Below are 18,264 nucleotides of genomic sequence, written 5' to 3' on the forward strand. Positions count from 1 at the left end.
ATATCTTGAGCTAATAAAAAGAGCAAACATGTTTCAGTAATTTGAAGGCTGCGTGTTTGCTTCTAGCAGAACAACACACTTTTTTTCTGTAGCTGTAAATACCTTTGCTCCTAGTTAACTACTGTTTATAATGGATCTGAAGACAAATCATCCTATAAATTAGCCATTAAGGTGTAACATAGCAGACTGGTGCTGATACAGCCAGACTGACTGAAGACTGTCCAGAGGGCAATTGAATTAGAATTTGGGTATGTCTGAATGTTTTTTAAAAAGTTATTTTTTCTGATATAGTGCACACTAAAAAATATTTTTTTAAAAAAATACCAAAACAATTCATAATTTGTAAAACAGCATTGCAAACAAAGTCCAAAAATTTAAAATATTCTAATATTTTGTCCTCAATCTCTTAATTTTATAATGTTTTGGCGAACTAAGACCTTATTAACTGTTTCTAATTAGGCTATGTATTTAATGAGCCCTGTATCACTCCTTAACTGATCCAAAAATGATTAAGTTGTCTCCAACTATTTTTTACTCAGAGTAGACCTAATGGACCTAAATTAGTCACGTTAATTATTTTGAGTAGGATTTTTCTGCTCTGAGTAGGATGTGCATTGGGTACAACTCACCCTTCCTCAAGCTGGTGTGTGAACAGCTTGTTATTCTGAAAAAAACCAAACATTTTTTAGATGTTTTGATTTATTGTTTGTTTGGTTACCACCCTAGGCACCTTTGAAAGGATGAGCAGGATATACATCTAATAAATTAATAAAAAGAAACGGTAGTTCAAGTCAGACTATCTTGGAAATGGGCCATGGATTTGTGACTTCCCTCCTTCCTTTTCAGTTGGCTTGACTCTTATCTTATTGAACACAAACAGTAGTTTGAACATTTGCCATCTCTGCAAACTGAAAGTGAAGCAGAGAGAGTAGAATGGAAGAGAATATGTGAGACTGCTGCTAATTTGGCTTTTCAATTGAGCCAATGGGTTATAAATGGATAATCTATCTACATTTAAGACTTAAACCCACCTGGTAACACCTGGTACAGTGTCTCAAATAAACATGAATAGTTACGCTTCCTCTGAAACGTGGTTCTCCTAACTAAATAGAGTGTAGTTCTAATGTCCTTCTGAATCAGTATCATTGAGGAGTATTTCTGAAGTATATGGCTTGAGGATTTTGGTCATAGTGCTTTGGTGGGTTGTATGGAAACTTTTGAGCTGAGGAATATGGATGCCAAGTCAAATATAAAGCTACACTGGAGATATAGTAGTTCACCACTTGCTGATGGATTTTTTTTAATTTAGAAGATGAGATGCTTCCTAGTTAATTTTTGCCCTAATTGTCAAAACTGAAATACACACTAATGATAATGCTTGGCAGCATCACTGATAAACCAAAGAAAAAAGGGGAATCCTTATTAACATAAATGTGAACTTAGTGCCAACAAGTCCTCATTTTGACTCATCAATGTGCACCCCCCCAAAATACCCCTAAGCTCTAATGCATCTGGGAGTCTAAATTTGCTGTCTTGTTCATTCCTTGGCAGCCCTAGACAAAGCGTAACAGTTGAAAAAAATTATTTGAGCTAAGCAAACTTAAATAAATGAATCACTGTAAATTGACTTGACAGAAATCATTAGAAAATATATGGGCACCTCTTGAAAACTAAAGGTGTGGACTACCAATATGCCTAATTCACAGCAATTCTTTTGCTCTTCTTCAGTCCCAAATATTTGCTTATGCATTAAAAGATGCATATATTGTAAATAACATACAGTGCTTGATTAGCAAACAAGGGAGCAAATGAGAGTTACTCCATAGCAAATGAAAGTAATGCCTTTCTCTCCTCTCTGATTTCTTAAACTTACTGATTTATTTAAGCTGACAATGACATCTGCATGTTGGATAGGCAAACTACGTGAAAGAAAACATCCTGTCGGTGGAAACTGTGGTTGTCAAAACTTGTGTTGCTTTGTGAAGTACTTTCATGTCCCTATCATAATGGTGTGTAATGAAAGATACATCTCCTTTCATAGATGTTTGCCTTCTCGTGCAGGTGTCCTGGGTTCAAGAAGTTCAAAGCTCATCTTGAAAGGAAAAAGAATCCTCGCTTCAGGTTGAAGGCAGATTCTCTTTCCAGACAGGAAGCGAGTACTGTAAAGGAGCCTGAGATATTGAACGCAGTGCCGTCCCTTGTTTCTGGAAGTTCAATAGCTGCAGTGGTTTCCCTGGAGACACCGGAACCCGGATTGATTAATCCAGCCTTTGATGGGAGTGAAGAAGGTATGCATTCATCTCTCAGAATGAATTCTATGGTCAGAGAAAGCAAGTCTGCCTTTGCAAAAATTATTTTAGTTTTCATTCCATCTGATAAGTTTACAAAAATGCATTACCAGTAGTTTGTGGTAAAAGAGTTGAAAGCTACAGTTTTATAAGCAAGGCTGCTCAAATTGTGGTACAGTCAGACCTCAGTTGTCGAACGTAACCCATTCCAAAAGCCTGTTTAGCTTCCGAAATGTTCAACAACCGAGGCACGGCTTGTGATTGGTTGCAGGAGCTTCCTGCACTCAAGCGGAAGCTGTGCTGGACGTTCGGTTTCCGAAAAACATTCAAAAACCCGAACATTTACTTCCGGGTTTTCAGCGTTGGGGAGCCGAAAGTTCCAAAATGGAGGCGTTCAGAAGCTGAGGTTTTGCTGTACTGGGGGCAGAACCCAATTTTCTAAGAATCTTGACTTTATTTTTTTAATTTTTTTAAAGGTAAGTTGCAAAGATACATGTTTGAAAGTGTGTGAACAATGCATTTGAAATCTCAGAAACCAAATAAGTAGCTTTGTAGGATTTCTAGTAGTTTGTAAGCAGGGATTCAGTGTCTTGCATAGATTTTTTACTCTCCTATGAATAATAAAACCTAAATAAGAGGAAATAGTCAAATAGTCATTTGCATTGTTTATATAGATTGCATAGTTCAGATTTTCTCAGTGCAGGAGTTCCATTGGAGCAGTATTTAAGTTTTTAAGAAGTGTAGAATACATAGCCCTGTTTTTATTTCAGTTTATTTATTTCTGTCCATAATAAGCACAGGTGCTGTTGATTGTACTGTATTTGTACAATACATATCCATAGATGAACCAAGGAGAGGGGACAAAAGTGCACTTTTGGAAACATTCTGTATAGTACACTTTTGTTTCTGTTTTGCTAGGAATAAAGGAAAATTACCGGTAAGTCTTAGGAAATGGAAAGTTATATTTACTTTGCATACTGAGCTGTTCAGAATCAGTGAAATAGGTCACCAGTATTTAAAATTTCTAGATGTGATCTGCAAGTGTGTCTCCTTTGTCTTCCCTCTCCCATCTCTGATTCTCACTTTCAGATTTACCCCAAAGAGCCAGTCTTTTAGCAGAGACAACTACAATTGAAATTCACCGAGAAGACCCTGAGGAAGAACTTGGGATGCGGATAGTTGGGGGTAAAGACACCCCACTAGGCAACATTGTTGTCCAAGAAGTTCTACGGGATTCAGTTGTTGCTGCAGATGGAAAAATAGCGCCTGGAGACCATATCCTGGAAGTAGGTTTGATATAATTAAAAGGCTTCAGAGTAAAATTACAAATCAATTCCAAGACACTAAAATGCAAAATCATGTTTGAAAATTAGTTTGCAAGGGGAGGAGATATATGGGAGCATTTTGAAAGTATTTAAACTGGTGTAAAGATTTGGAAGAAAAGAATATCCACTATAATAAGAATCTATTCATTTAAGTGAATATCAAACTATCCTTAAAATGACGAAGTGACAAAACACTAGGATTGGATGGATTCCCCACTGAATGGTGTAAGTCATATATAGATATATTGGCACCAAAAACTTCATGAAGTTATTTTGTCAACAATATTTAATCAAGCTTACATTACAGTTATTCCCAAACCAGATAAATACCATACACAGTGCGCAAACTATTGCTCTATATCCTTGATCAATGTTGATATAAGGATCCTAACATTGATTCTAGCAAATAGAATTCAGCAGGTAATAGCAGCGATTATCAAGAGTGACCAGACTGGCTTTATAAAAACAAGATAAGCTGCAGATGATATTAGTGGTGGATTTTGTAGCTCTAAATAAAAATAAAGACCATTTGTAATCACATCGCTAGATGCTGAAAAGGCTTTTGACAAAAATCTATAAACAGTATATGGAAGTAAAGATAAAGGTACCCCTGACCATTAGGTCCAGTCGCGGACGACTCTGGGGTTGCAGCGCTCATCTCGCTCTATAGGCCGAGGGAGCTGGCGCTTGTCCACAGACAGCTTCCGGGTCATGTGGCCAGCATGACTAAGCCACTTCTGATGAACCAGAGCAGCGCATGGAAATGCCATTTACCTTCCCGCTGGAGCGGTACCTATTTATCTACTTGCACTTGATGTGCTTTCGAACTGCTAGGTGGGCAAGAGCAGGGACCGAACAACGGGAGCTCACCCTGTTGCGGGGATTCGAACCACCAACCTTCTGATCGGCAAGCCATAGGCTCTGTGGTTTAGACCACAGCGCTACCTGCGTTAAGTAGCTTTACTTAAATTTGGATTTTCATTGGATTTTATAAAATAGATTAAAGTAACGTATGATGCACCTGCATCAAGAGTCAAAGTGAATGGTATTATGTCTGCCACTTTTCCTCAGGGTTGCATTGTGAGATTTACAGTGTAGTTCATAATACATTCAAATATAAATTAGTTTTATTTGCTGACAATATTTTGTTTATTTTGAAACCTCAGACTAGCATTCCCATTTTGATGCAAATGATTGATGCTTTTGGTAAAATATATGGTTATTCTATTAATTGGTCCATATTGGAATTGATGCCAGTAGGTCAAAATCTGATTACACATTCTTTCAAGAAGTACAGTAATACCTCCGTGAACGTCTGCCTTGTCTAGCGTCCATTCTGGCGAACATCCACGGCAAACCCGGAAGTACCAGAACGGGTTACCTCTGGGTTTGCCGCATGTGCAGAAGCACTAAATCACACATGCGCAGAAGCACAAACCGCTCCGTGTGCGTGCGCAGACGTGGTGCTTTGCCCTGCGTCCTTTTCGGCTAGTGGCCAGGGCTCCGGAATGGATGCCAGACGCAAAACAAGGTACGATTTATCAGTTCTGGATTTGTTCTGAATATATTAAATATCTAGGCATCCTAATACCAAGAGATATAACACAGATAGTTAAACTTAATATAAATAAATTAATAAAATAGGTTTATTCAGATCTAGATAAATGGGGGTCATTGAACCTTACCCTTTGGGGAAGGGTTAATGCTCTTAAAATAAATACAGTGGTACCTCGGGTTAAGTACTTAATTCGTTCCGTAGGTCCATTCTTAACCTGAAACTGTTCTTAATCTCAAGCACCACTTTAGCTAATGGGGCCTCCCGCTACCGCCGTGCCGCCGGAGCACGATTTCTGTTCTCATCCTGAAGCAAAGTTCTTAACCCGAGGTACTATTTCTGGGTTATCGGAGTCTGTAACCTGAAGCGTCTGTAATCTGAAGTGTATGTAACCCGAGGTACCACTGTATTATTCCCAGACCATATTAATATATATTTTGAGAGGACTTCCAGTTTTTATGTCAGGATCATATTTCCAAAAGATAAACTTCCTGTTTAGGAAAACTGATAGATGAGGAAGATAAGTTTTACAGTTATATTGTTTTAAGAAAAAAATATCATCTTCCAGATGGGGCCCAGTGGCAGTGCCTTCAGTTACAACATCTCCTAGCCCAGCAGTTTCTGAGTCTTAATCTTATATTAAGACTAATACAGCAGAAAATAATATTTAGAATCTATTGGACTCCTTCATGTCTGTATTAAAAAAAGGATTTGCCAAGATTGCAAGATGCTGAAGATGTGGTTCCCCCTAAAAAGTTTCCCTCTACATTTTATAGAAAATGTGCTAATTTAAAAATAATATGTACTATAAAATAACAATTGTAACAATATATTAAGGCAAACATTTATCAGTTTTATACCTTTAAGTTATAGTAGCAGTTGCCAGGACATTGCCCTGTTTGCCTCTACATAGTTCCATCCTCCGAAGGCCTTCTGGTGGTTCCCTCACTGTGAGAAGCAAAGTTACAGGGAACCAGGCAGAGGGCCTTCTTGGTAGTGGAGCTCTCCCTGTGGAACACCCACCCTTCAGATGTCAAGGAGATGATGAACTACATAACTTTTAGAAGACATCTGAAGTTAGCCCTGTATTGGGAAGTTTTAAATGTTTGATATTTTACTATGTTTTATATATGCTGTAAGCTGCCCAGAGTGGCTGGGGTAAAAATAATAAATTGTTATTCTTAATTTTTAGGCATTGTGATATATTTGTATATCATTATGTGTAGCTGGTGATATATCGTGCTTTTGAAAACCAGACATCACCCATGCCTATCACCCAAAGGGCTTTTGTTTTAGCAGGATTCAGTCTGTGTGCTTCTTTGCCCTCATCCAGCCTATGACTGCGTCCAAGCTCCAGTATAAAACATGCACAGCCTCTCCTGATTAAGATGTAATAGAGAAATAAAAATTGCTGAGGAAATTCGAGAGGCAGTAACGGACTGGTTGCAGTATCATCAGATAAATGATTTGTTTAGATAGGACAGGTGGAGGGGTTTTATGACCCAAAGCTCACATTTTGAAAGAAAGATTATTGAGAGTAAAGGAAAAGTGGTTTTCAAAATGTACAAGTTATTATTAGAATGGGAAACAAAAGATGAACTGGTAAAATCAGCTATGATTCACTGGGCAAGAGATATAGATATGCGTGCATGGGAGAAACTATGGATTCTTTAAAAAAAATTTACAGCATGTTACACATTAAGGGTGAACTTTATGAAAATGATTTACAGGTGGTATCTGACACAGAGTTAATTAGCTAAGATGTATAAATCTGAATCACATATCTGTTGGAAATGTAAAGAAAAAGAAGGTACATTTTATCATCTGTGGTAGACATGCAAAAAGTTAAGACTTACTGGGATATTATAAATAATGAACTGGGAGAAAATGTTTCAAAAGACATTTGTTAAAAGCCCAGAAATGTTTCTTTTAGGTATAATAGACATAAGTGTATTTAAAGACCAGAAATCACTTTTTATGTATACAACAGCAGCAGCATGAATGGTATATGCTCTGAAGTGGAAAGAAGATACAATACTAACAAAGGAAGAATGGCAGAGGAAGTTAATAGAGTATATAGATAGATATGGCAAGATTGACAAACAGAATAAGAGACCAGGATGAAAAAGAATTTAAAGAAGAATGGAAATGTTTTGTAGACTATTTGAAAAATTAATGTAAACATATTAAAAAGTTAACAGTAGAAAAGTAAATTCAGCAGTAAGAATTATTGAGATATAAAATTGAGAAAAAGAAAATGTTGGGAAAATTAGAATATGCAATGGAAAAGAAATTAATAAAATGAACCATGGAAGGGGGGAAGGGAAGTTGAAAATAATTGTGTGTTTTATATTTGGATTATTCTTATTGCTTCAGTTGTAAAAAGAGAAATGATTTTTAAAAAATTGAAAGAAATTCTTGAGGAAATGAACTGCTCCTGTGAAGGGTGATCTATCTCCCTTCATTGCTCTTATTCTATATTTTCTTTTTCTTTTTTTTCCTGGAAGAAGGGAGGGACAGGGTATCATAGTACAAGGCTCTGTACCAGGTAGTATAGTGATCAACTCTTTGTTTTTATTTTCTTCCAAGGTGAATGGCGTCAACATCAGCAGTGTGACCCATGCTCAAGCTATCTCCTTACTGCGTCAGCGCTGTGCTGTGTTTCACTTCATAGTACTGCAAGAGAAAGGGTTTACCACCAGAACTGGGCAACTGGATTCCAGCCGTTCAGTAAACCAGGAAGTGATCCATGTTACCCTTGTAAAGAGAGACCGATCTGAACCTCTTGGCATCAAATTGATCAGAAAAACAGATGAGCCTGGGATTTTCATTCTGGACCTTCTAGATGGAGGCTTGGCAGCCAAAAATGGGAAACTTAGTCGGAATGATAAAGTTCTCTCTATAAATGGCCAGGATCTAAGACAGGGAACTCCTGAAGCAGCTGCACAGATAATCCAGGTAACTAAGTCACAGGTGGGGAATTTTGGGCCTGTGGTTGAATATGGCTCTCCAGATTGCTTTACAAAGGTAAGTGTTGTATTTGTTGCTATGGGCACTTTTTGCCTTTGGCCCCCAGAATGTTAGCCATGAGGGAATTCAGCACTCTGGCTGAAAAAGATTCCTCACCACTTGCTTTAAGGAGTGCCACAGTCAACACTCTAATTAAACTTATTTGAATTTTCAAATGTTGCAAGAGGGAAGCCTTGGTAATATGAAGAGATCTCTTTCCCAGACCTGCAAGTGGGATCTTTTTATTGATGATAATTGAACCTGGTTTATTTACTATTTATTTTTAACTCTCACAACAAAGCAGTGATCTGTCTCTTCCTTTTGCAAACTTGGAAGTTCAGTCTTCAGCTCGTTGTCTTTGTATAGACACACAAACAAAAATAAATTGATTTCACAGTTTGCCCCTCTCATTTCTGTTTTAATGCAATATGCCTGTAAGCTATACAAGTGAAGAGTTTAAATTAGTGCTTCCTGTTGAATATTTAAATCAATCCACTCTGTTTGCCCACTTCGTTGCAGTGCTGTCCCGTGCTTGATATGTCAAGTTTTAGAATTAGATAGGCATTGATTGAAATATGAGTAAGCAAGGGTTGTCTCCTGGTTTGTAAACCATAATTTGGAGGGAGGCAGTCTTGTATCTGCACTGGAACTTTAAAAGAACCTGGCAGCCAAGTGCTGAACTAACTTCAGCATTCATATTATAATTATATTATAATATTGTTGGCATCTTTCTCAAGAGACAGTGGAAGTGTGTGCCATCGGGGGTAAAGTCAAACCGTTGGAGAGTTACAGCTCCTGTTGTGGATGTAGAGACTAGCATAGAAGAGACATGTTTTATTTCAGCTGGGGCAGATGAAGGTGTCTGGTTTTGCTGGGGCAGATACACCATGATGTTTCTTCTCTCTGTGCTCCTCCCAGCAGTCATTTCTCCTTTGGTTTTTGCTGTCGTCTCCAGGCACTACGGTCATCTGCAAGGGATTCCCATATGGTGGGATTAATGTTGCCAGCCTTCATGTCAGATCGCATTTAGCCAGTGCTTCCCCCCCCCCCCCAGGGGCACTCAAGCGTACGCAGTACCAGCACTTCTATTTTTGTTGTTAAAAAGTGTGGCACTTATGTAACTGCTTCATGTACCGGCACCTCTTTTGTAGGGAGGGGGTGTTAAAAAGTGTGACACTTAGAGTAACAATTTCATGATGAGTACCGGCAACTAGTTTTCTAGAGAAAAAGCACTGAGCATACCATTGGAGATCCTGCCATCTTCCATTCTATGTACATGACCAAGCCAGTGTAGATCTGGGAATGTGGGCTTAGAAAAGCACTTATTTGTTTGAGACTCTGTCTCAATATATATAACTTAATATGTACATTATAATATACAAATCGCCTATTATAATTTTTCTAGTGACACACTGGAGAGATCCTGCAAATTTGCATGCTTGAACATTATCATTTTAAGCTTCCTTCCTTTTTGGCTTTTTTGACAGACTTGTGAAGCGAGAGTAAACTTTGTTGTTCTCCATCAGTCTGGTGTGCAACTCCCAGAAACTGTTGAAGATGGCAGCGCATCAAACACCAGCAGCAGTAGCAGTGGAGGAAGCCCAGTGCATCGACGCAGAAGACCTGAACAGAATCATTATCGATGGAAGTCCAATTACCAGAAGGTATTGGTGATTTTAAGTTCTGGTTTTGGGTAGGGATTAGCTTGATTCCTTTCCTCCTTGAGTACTGGGTATTATGCAAATAGCACCTCCGGATATGAAAAAAGGCCAGACAGTGAGTGATAAAATATGGGTTTATATTAAAAACAACTCCACATTCATGATCTCCTGAGCAAATGATGTAGATTTTGCTTACAGGTCGAATATTTTTTACGGGAAAAGAAACTGTCTTCTGAACAGGGTCTCTCCCGCCCCCCCCCCCCAGCTTTCTACACTCAAGAAATCCTTTAAACAACAACAACCCATAGACTCATTATTGATGAAACCGCTGTGTGTTTGCCATGGCATCTCAGTGTTCCATTGCAGAAAATTCCAGAGCATATTTTAGAGGACATGCTTGGTTCATGAAGGTCACATGGCTGTTGTTGTTGTTGGGGCATGCTGCTGTTCAGTTTTAACTGAGAGTATGGTCTTCAACACTAGTAAAATGGGCAATAAAATTTTATCAGGGTTCCTGATCAATACAGAAAGGTTATGTATAAATCACCTTGAGATGGTGGTTTAGAAGGTGATTAATGAATTAATTGTAATAATAAAAATAATTAATAATAAATCATTGAACATAGGAATGGGATGTTGGGGGTGGGACTGGCACATGCGCCCCTACCTCTTCCCCAAGCACACCTGAATAGGAGTATAATTTGGCTTGAAGTTGTTGTTTTTTGCTTGAGGAGGACTGAGAGTGTTTAGATTAGGTTAGATGACAACTACCAGTCAGGGGGAGTGTGAAGGCACCCCCAAACTTGGCCCTCCAGCTGTTTTGGGACTACAATTCCCATCATCCCTGCCCACTGGTCCTGTTAGCTAGGGATGATGGGAGCTGCTGTCTGAAAACAGCTGGAGGGCCAGGTTTGGGGGTGCCTGTTCTTTACCAAAATGAAGTTTCTCCATCGGGATGGATGTGGAGCAAATGAAGATTCTTCTTCAGTTAAAAGCTAGTGGAAGGTGTCTGGAATTGGTGAAGGTAGGGGAGAGAAGAGATCCTGATGGGAAAATGGCTTCTTCCTCTAAAGTAGCCTATGTAGGTAGTAAGTTTTGGAATAATAAGTGAGAATAGGGTTCAATAGCATAAGTAGGACTAGAACAGGTTGTGTTTATTATCACCTGTTTAATATCATGTAGCTGTTGGCCTCAATACCTTCATTAATTTTGGAGTGTGTAAAAAGATCTGTTACACTTACTGTATTTTTGTTGTTGGTTAACTGTTGTAAATACCCACAAAACAAATTGGTAAACCCCTGATTATTCAATCTTTTAAATGTGGAAATCCAGATTGTAAAAACCTCTAATGCTATTCCACATTGCTAAAATGCATTCTAAGAAGGATTTTCAAGATGTTTTAGTTGTTCCAAAGAGCAAAGTAAATTTCTAAAAGGAAGAAATGCTAAATTTCATTGTTCTCTATAGGTTTCAGGCTCCCCACACCACAATAATTGTACTTTGTGATTATGCTTTGAGAGTAGAAGATTAATACATTAATCTTGAAACCTGCCATCCTGACAACTTTTATAGAAACATAACCAGATGCTCTCCCCTCCTCTTGTAAGGGGAACTTGAACAGAGAGTCATTCTGATGCCAGTCCCTTGCAGATTGTTGTTTGTTTAAATTGCCTTATGTGTGAAAAAAATCTTATTGAACTGGTTGAGAACCTTTCATGTGGTGTTTTAATTTTTCAGTCAAGTGCTTTATAGTTTGATGCTGTCATAAAGCTGTTTGTGCAAGAAATTTATCTCTCCTATATTCATTTTATTACATTCCTTCCTCATGGCCTGACAGGATGACTGGACTTTTAAAAACACTTTTTTCTTGAGTTTTATAGGGTGGTGTTGGTTAATTTGGGGTTAGAGGTAAGATTTTCAATTGTGCTCCATACTGACCTGCCCTCGTTATATTGGTTATAACTATCATTACCATTAGAATCATTGGAGGGACGCAGGTGGCGCTGTGGGTTAAATCACAGAGCCTAGGACTTGCTGATGGTGGCGGTTCAAATCCCTGCGACAGGGTGAGCTCCCGTTGCTCGGTCCCTGCTCCTGCCAACCTAGCAGTTCGAAAGCACATCAAAGTGCAAGTAGATAAATAGGTACCGCTCCAACGGGAAGGTAAACAGCATTTCCGTGCGCTGCTCTGGTTCTCCAGAAGTGACTTAGTCATGCTGGCCACATGATCCGGAAGCTGTACGCCAGCTCCCTTGGCCAATAAAGCGAGATGAACGCCGCAACCCCAGAGTCAGCCACAACTGGATCTAATGTTCAGGGGTCCCTTTACCTTTATGTTGAGAAAGGTGAACTGAAAATGTTAATTGGAACTTGGTAGTAATTGGATTTGTTCACACAGCAGTAGTTTAGTGCTGTGTGTGCAAGCAGGAACAAAACCATGAAAACCTTGAGTTAATACTAGCATTTAGTTTTATTTTCACAGAATCCCAATTAACGAACCAAAGCTTTTGGTTTAAAAACAAGCTGGTCAGCTTCTTAACAAGCCAACTTCAAAACATGGCTAAATGCCAGCCAAGTACTTTCCACTGCATGGGAGAGTAAGTGGGAGGGCTTCACTGTTAGGCAGAAAGGCACTAATTGGTTTTGTAATTTGAAATTATTAGTAGGAATCTACAGACTTCCCTGTAGAATGTGAGCCAAAAGCAGTTGCAGTTTAATCACTATGTGATTGATATAGTTGTCATATTCTATTGCTTTTCATATATATTATCAGTTTATGATTATTGTTCATTCATGTTGGATCCACACTGCCTGACTGCTAAAACTCTTATAACTTGAAGCACATATCCATTAAATAACACCACAAAAATCATGTGTATGCTGCGGAAATACTATAGCCAGTTACTACTCCATGCTGTGCACACAACAAGGGCAAATATGATCTAGTCATTCAGTGTATTAAAATATTGAATAACCATATGTAGTATCATCGGGGTCACATGGGGTCCTTTTGCAATTCAGACAAGCCTGGTTTCTGTGAAAGAGGTGCTAAAGTTGGAAACAAAGTGTGCATCCCCAGTGGTTTCTTCCCATCCATTTCCCATTCTCTTTAGCCATTTCTAAATATATGATCATCACACAGCCCTTAATCCCTTAAGGGCGGGGGGCGGGGAGAGAGGGAGAGAGATAGAGCAAAAATAGCTAAAAGTGGTGATTCCTTATCCTAAAATATCAGGGTTTTAAAACACTAGCTTCATGGAGTTATTTCCCCCCACATCCTGTTTTTTGCTATCTTATTAATATACATGCTGTTATTTCTCTCCATTCTCTTCTTTCAGGCACTCCCTCAAGGTTACCTCAGCCAGGAGAAGTTAGTTAACATAAAGAAGGAGCCAAAAGAATCTCTGGGAATAACTATTGGAGGTGGAAGAGACAGTAAAAATAAACTCCCTATTTATGTAACTAGCGTGCAGCCTGTTGGATGCCTCTTCAGAGATGGTAGAATTAAGAGAGGTAAGATGCTTTGGAGTGCCTGCTTTTTAAATTTGGTACATGTCATTTTGTACTAAGGAAATTGCAAAGGTTTAAATAGCTATACAGTGGAACCTCGTGTTACAGACGGGATCTGTTCCAGAGGCCCGCCCGTAACATGGAACTGGCACAAACCAAAGTGCTGCATCTGCACACATGCATGGTGCGATTTAGTGCTTCTGCGCATGCACGAGTGGCGAAACCTGGAAGTAACCCATTCCGGTACTTCCGGGTTGCCGCAGGATGCAACATAAAAGCACGTAATCTGAAGCGGACACAACATGAGGTATGACTGTACGAAGAAATGGTGTTTTTATATATATTCATATATATCCCCACGGGGTGAGCTCCTGTTGCTCTGTCCCAGCTTCTGCCAATCTAGCAGTTCAAAAGCACACCAATGCAAGTAGATAAATTGGTGCCACTGCGGTGGGAAGGTAAACAGCATTTCCGTGCGCTCTGGTTTCTGTCAGTGTTCTGTAGCGCCAGAAGCAGTTTAGTCATGCTGGCCACATGACCCGGAAAGCTGTCTGTGGACAAATGCCATCTCCCTTGGCCTGAAAGCGAGATGAGCACCACAACTCCATAGTCGCCTTTGACTGGACTTAACCATCCAGGGGTCCTTTACCTTTTTACCTATAAATATAATGTTATATATTATAACTCGTCCTCTTTTTTTTCCACAAAACAGGAGATGTACTGTTGAGTATAAACAATGTTGATCTGACTCATCTTAACTACAGTGAAGCAGTCTCTGCGCTGAAATCAAATGCAGCACTGCACACAGTGACATTGAAAGCCTTGGAAATTGTGGTAACGGAAAAGACATCTGAATTTACTGAGGCACCAGATACCAGGGAAAGTGGGTTTAGCTGGGCTAGCTGGGCTCCTCTCTGGATCATGTGGCTTGGATTGCCTAGGTAAGTCTTTCTGCTTGATGTCACTCTGGGAAATTTTCCCAATAACGGTATGTTAGTTACATTTTAGTTGATCTATTTTGGTTAACATATTGTAAACGAAAGTATGACTTGCTTTGATCAATTAGTCTTGCCTATGAAACTAAAACACATAAGAAAACCAAAGCTTTCAGTACTCCCAGTCGTGCCTTTGGAAAGTGATGCTTGAAAGTATTTTTAAAAGAAAAGAATTCTAAAATGTACTGAGAAATCAGTGACTAAGAGATTGAACCAAAATTAGCTTAACTATGGTTTGGCCTGATGTCTGAATTAACAAACCATGATTAGGGCCATTGCCCTGCTTTTTCCCAGAAACTGCAGGCGAGAGTAAATTTATAAAATTTAGAGCACAGAATGCAAAGGAAGACAAACAAGTCAGCCCATCCCCCAGTTAAGGAATTCAACTGATGTAAAGCAAATCACCTCCCTTTGCTCATTTAAATGGGCCTTAAATATCCATTTTCTTATCATGGCTTTGGGAGGCTAATTTGTGTTGCCAAATGCTGGCTTTTTTAATGTGCTAGATGGGCTTTTTGTTGGTACACTGACTTGCATATTTGTGAGATGGAATTGGATATTACTTTTAACTGGTTTAAAAATTGAAGTTTAGGGATTTATATTTGTATGTAGCTGCAAACCTGTTTGAGTGGCATCTTTGCTAAAAAAAATGGTCTAAAAGCCTTTTAAATATGTCTTTTTAAAAAGTTATTAAAATAAACCTTATTTTCCTACCTCTCAGATGTTTTGAAACCATGGTTTGAGTTCTAACCTATGTTTACCAATTATTAGAAATCATAGCTTGATTGAACTGATCCACTCTGTCTTAGAAGGCAGAATCAACATCAGGTTGATGTGGCCTTTGTGGATTCAGGCTATAAAATATACTCCAGGAAGATGCTGCCAGATGTGAAGACAAAAGTGAGTTTGCCATCAAAGACTCCTGCATCTCTCCTTTGTCCATAATATGTGATACCACTCCATTGTAATAATAATAATTTTTATTTATACCCCTCCCTCCCCAGCCAAGGCCGAGCTCAGAGTGGCTTACAAGCAATAATAAAAACAAGTTGAATGAATACAACTTAAAAACAAAATTAAAATAAAACATTAAAATATTGAAACAATAAAATATTAAAATGTAGCCTCATCGCAGAGGAGAAGGAAAGGAAAAAAGAAAGAGAGGGAGGAAGGGAGGGAGGGAGGAAATCAAATTGGCTCCAAGCCAAAGGCCAGGCGGAACAACTCTGTCTTACAGGCCCTGTGGAAAGAAATCAGATCTCGCAGGGCCCTGGTCTCATGAGGCAGAGCGTTCCACCAGGCTGGAGCCAGAGTTGAAAAGGCCCTGGCTCTGGTTGAAGCCAATCTAACTTCCTTAGGGCCTGGGACCACTAGGGTGTTGCTATTTATGGACCTTGAGGCTCTCCGTGGGGCATACCGGGAGAGGCAGTCCCATAGGTACAAGGGTCCTAGGCCATGAAGGGCTTTAAAGGTCAAAAGCAGCACCTTAAATCTGACCCTGTACTCTACCGGGAGCCAGTGCAGTTTGAAAAGCACTGGGTGAATATGCTGCCATGGCAGAGACCCTGTGAGGAGCCTCGCTGCAGCATTCTGCACCCGCTGGAGTTTCTGGGACAGCTTCAAGGGCAGCCCCGCGTAGAGCGAATTACAGTAGTCAAGCCTGGAGGTAACCGTCGCATGGATCACTGTGGCCAGGTCGGGGCTTCAAAAATACACAGCATAGTTGCAGCAGAAGAGATAGTGGAGGCATGATTGACAGAAGGGGAATGGAGTGGAGTGTTGGGTGGCATTAGAACGAGTGACTGTAGAGAGTGTTGATTTGGAAACAATAGCCAGCCTCTCTTTGACTGTTGATTTGAGGACTGTTTATACCTTTTCTATTTTAGAAGGCATAGACAACAAGCAAGTTGTTCATATAGTGTGGGGGCAAGGCTTTCAACCCATTATGAAGAAATCACCAATAATTATTTTTTTTTTTTGGTAGTTCCAAAATGTTTAGAAAAAATGTCCTCTCCTTTTGGATTGGCCCCAACTTTTTTACAATATTTTTAAAAATCTTATATGGAGAAAAGAATGGACAAGTTCTTTTCCAACCAAGGTCACAATTAAGCATTTTACAGGCATAGCACTGCATAACATAGTTTTCAAAGCTAGAGCACGCTTCCTGGATGTGTGTTCCTTTCTCACCTCCTTTATGGTCATTAACCATAGCTTCATGTAACATGGGCACTGACACAAACTATAGTGCTCTTATAAACCAGTGACTGTAGCTGTTGTTTGAGATGTGTTTGCAAACCATTACACTCAGGCATCACTTTCCAAACACAATGTGTTGCCAGTCAATTGTTTGTTATGTGAGCATTCACATAGCAAGCTGACTATTTCCATTATACCCTATGAGAACATTTCTAATCCATGATTTGTCTGTTCTGCCTCCTTCCCTCCCTGGTTTCTGCATGAAATGGCTGCTGCCAACCAGCACAATTAAGGAAGTGGACAAACTCCAACTTTTTGGATATCTGAATCAGCTGTTTGTGTAGTGAGGTTTGGGTATAATTCTTTGTGTTCAGATAACTGAGATTTCAGATGAGCATTCTGATAGTGGGATCTGCATGTATTATGACGGAACTAAGGTATGGGGAAATTGCTTCAAAGGGGGGAGGAGGGAGCATTTGTTTAGAAAGTGCAGTTTGTAGGTCAGTGTTACATCTTCACTTGTCACAGTATATTGTTATGGTGAAAGGGACCCAAAATTTATTCTCAAATGCTGGGAATTTTGTGACTTTGGGGGGCATTTTATAATTCTGAAAATCCACTCCAGCCCATATTGTTACACATATAATATATATATATTTAAAGTTTAGTACAAAACTCCATTTCAAAGAAAGGTCCTGATTTGGGTGTTTGATCAAGGTGGCCTTTTCCAACATCGTATTTGCTTTTGATCAAAGAACCTGCATGCTGAATGCAGTCTTTGTTTCTGGTGCATGATCCACCAGAAACCAGATATTGATTCTCAACCAGCAGTGCTGCTACTGACAATGATCTCATAATTGTATTGATTTCAAGGAATGCTCAAATGTAGCACAGACTTGGCATTTCCTGCTTAGCTTCCTCTAACACTAGACGGGGTTAAGCCAGGAATGCCATAAAGGTGAAAGTTAATACAGTCTTCACATAAAAATCGAAAGTGGGAATTCTATATGGAAGCCAATGAGTGCTCTCTGTTTTCTATTTCAGTCACCTCCATTGCTGTCAAGACATTATCCTGCGTAAAAGCAACTCTGAGAGCTGGGGATTCAGCATAGTTGGTGGGTTTGAAGAAAACAAAGGGAACCATCCATTCTTCATTAAAACCATTGTGCCTGGAACACCTGCTTTCTGGGACAGAAGACTGAAGTATGTACATACACTATTGTTTCTATTACTTTTGCATTCTTTATGAAATATCTGGTGTTGCAATGTAATGACTCATTTTGATAAAACTACTGCCCCGGTTACTCAGAGTGAGATGGGTTTTTCATAAGAGTGACTGGTGAGGGCATTTTATCCCATAACAGCTGTTGCAGAAACAGAGAAATTACCAATTTTTAGCAGAAGTATACAAAGCCAGAGAAATAAATCTCTCTGAGGTTTGGTAACTCTGTTGTGCTCCTGTACTGCGTTGAATTATCTAATTTCTCCCTAATTACTGTAATGAAGGCTGCTTAGAGGTATGGACAGATTTCTGAATTATGCAGTGGGACAGCTACCTCACAATGGGCAAGTTCTTTGGGCTCATGAGCATTTCTAATTATTTAAAAAGGTTAACTAGCAAGTCTGTCATTTTTTGCTAAGCAATGTACCTGATGTTTTAACACAATCAGTGCAGACCAATTGCTGCTGTACCAATAGGGACATATATCAAGAGCATTACTAACA

The 18,264-nt window shown here is 39.3% G+C and overlaps 1 protein-coding gene across 3 annotated transcripts in view; it reads left to right on the plus strand.

The window, feature by feature from the left end:
- LOC310836638 (ligand of Numb protein X 2-like) overlaps window positions 1–18,264 on the plus strand; it is a 42,290-nt gene that overhangs the window by 20,212 nt on the left and 3,814 nt on the right. For all 3 annotated transcript variants that reach the window (XM_083722250.1, XM_083722251.1, XM_083722249.1), the window contains exons 3-9: window positions 2,062–2,288; window positions 3,378–3,574; window positions 7,758–8,126; window positions 9,665–9,841; window positions 13,177–13,351; window positions 14,061–14,289; window positions 17,584–17,742. In XM_083722250.1, coding sequence (XP_083578376.1) covers window positions 2,062–2,288; window positions 3,378–3,574; window positions 7,758–8,126; window positions 9,665–9,841; window positions 13,177–13,351; window positions 14,061–14,289; window positions 17,584–17,742 — 1,533 coding nt within the window. The remainder of the gene's footprint in view (window positions 1–2,061; window positions 2,289–3,377; window positions 3,575–7,757; window positions 8,127–9,664; window positions 9,842–13,176; window positions 13,352–14,060; window positions 14,290–17,583; window positions 17,743–18,264) is intronic.

The sequence above is a fragment of the Podarcis gaigeae genome (assembly GCF_964106915.1).
Source record: "Podarcis gaigeae genome assembly, chromosome: Z".
Lineage (NCBI taxonomy): Eukaryota > Metazoa > Chordata > Lepidosauria > Squamata > Lacertidae > Podarcis > Podarcis gaigeae.